Source organism: Micropterus dolomieu, unplaced genomic scaffold, assembly GCF_021292245.1.
Source record: "Micropterus dolomieu isolate WLL.071019.BEF.003 ecotype Adirondacks unplaced genomic scaffold, ASM2129224v1 contig_1237, whole genome shotgun sequence".
Taxonomy (NCBI): Eukaryota; Metazoa; Chordata; class Actinopteri; order Centrarchiformes; family Centrarchidae; genus Micropterus; species Micropterus dolomieu.
In genome coordinates, this window is record NW_025730227.1 from 1 (window position 1) to 410 (window position 410).

The following is a 410-nucleotide window of genomic DNA, read 5'->3' on the forward strand; positions in this document are numbered from 1 at the left end:
AGTGAAGGAACGAGTGAAGGAACGAGTGAAGGAGCGAGTGAAGGAGCGAGTGAAGGAGCGAGTGAAGGAACGAGTGAAGGAGCGAGTGAAGGAACGAGTGAAGGAGCGAGAGAAGGAACGAGTGAAGGAGCGAGTGAAGGAACGAGTGAAGGAGCGAGAGAAGGAACGAGTGAAGGAGCGAGTGAAGGAGCGAGAGAAGGAACGAGAGAAGGAACGAGTGAAGGAGCGAGTGAAGGAGCGAGAGAAGGAACGAGTGAAGGAACGAGTGAAGGAGCGAGTGAAGGAGCGAGTGAAGGAGCGAGAGAAGGAACGAGTGAAGGAACGAGTGAAGGAACGAGTGAAGGAGCGAGTGAAGGAGCGAGTGAAGGAGCGAGTGAAGGAACGAGTGAAGGAGCGAGTGAAGGAACGAG

At 54.4% G+C, this 410-nt stretch overlaps 1 protein-coding gene across 1 annotated transcript; it reads left to right on the top strand.

The window, feature by feature from the left end:
• Positions 1-7: 7 nt before the first annotated feature.
• On the top strand, positions 8-397 carry LOC123964226 (putative uncharacterized protein DDB_G0271982; the record flags this gene model as incomplete). The annotated part of the gene is made up of 1 exon (XM_046041313.1): positions 8-397. A coding segment is annotated over one exon (390 nt), but the record flags the coding sequence as incomplete, so codon positions are not given.
• Positions 398-410: the final 13 nt, after the last annotated feature.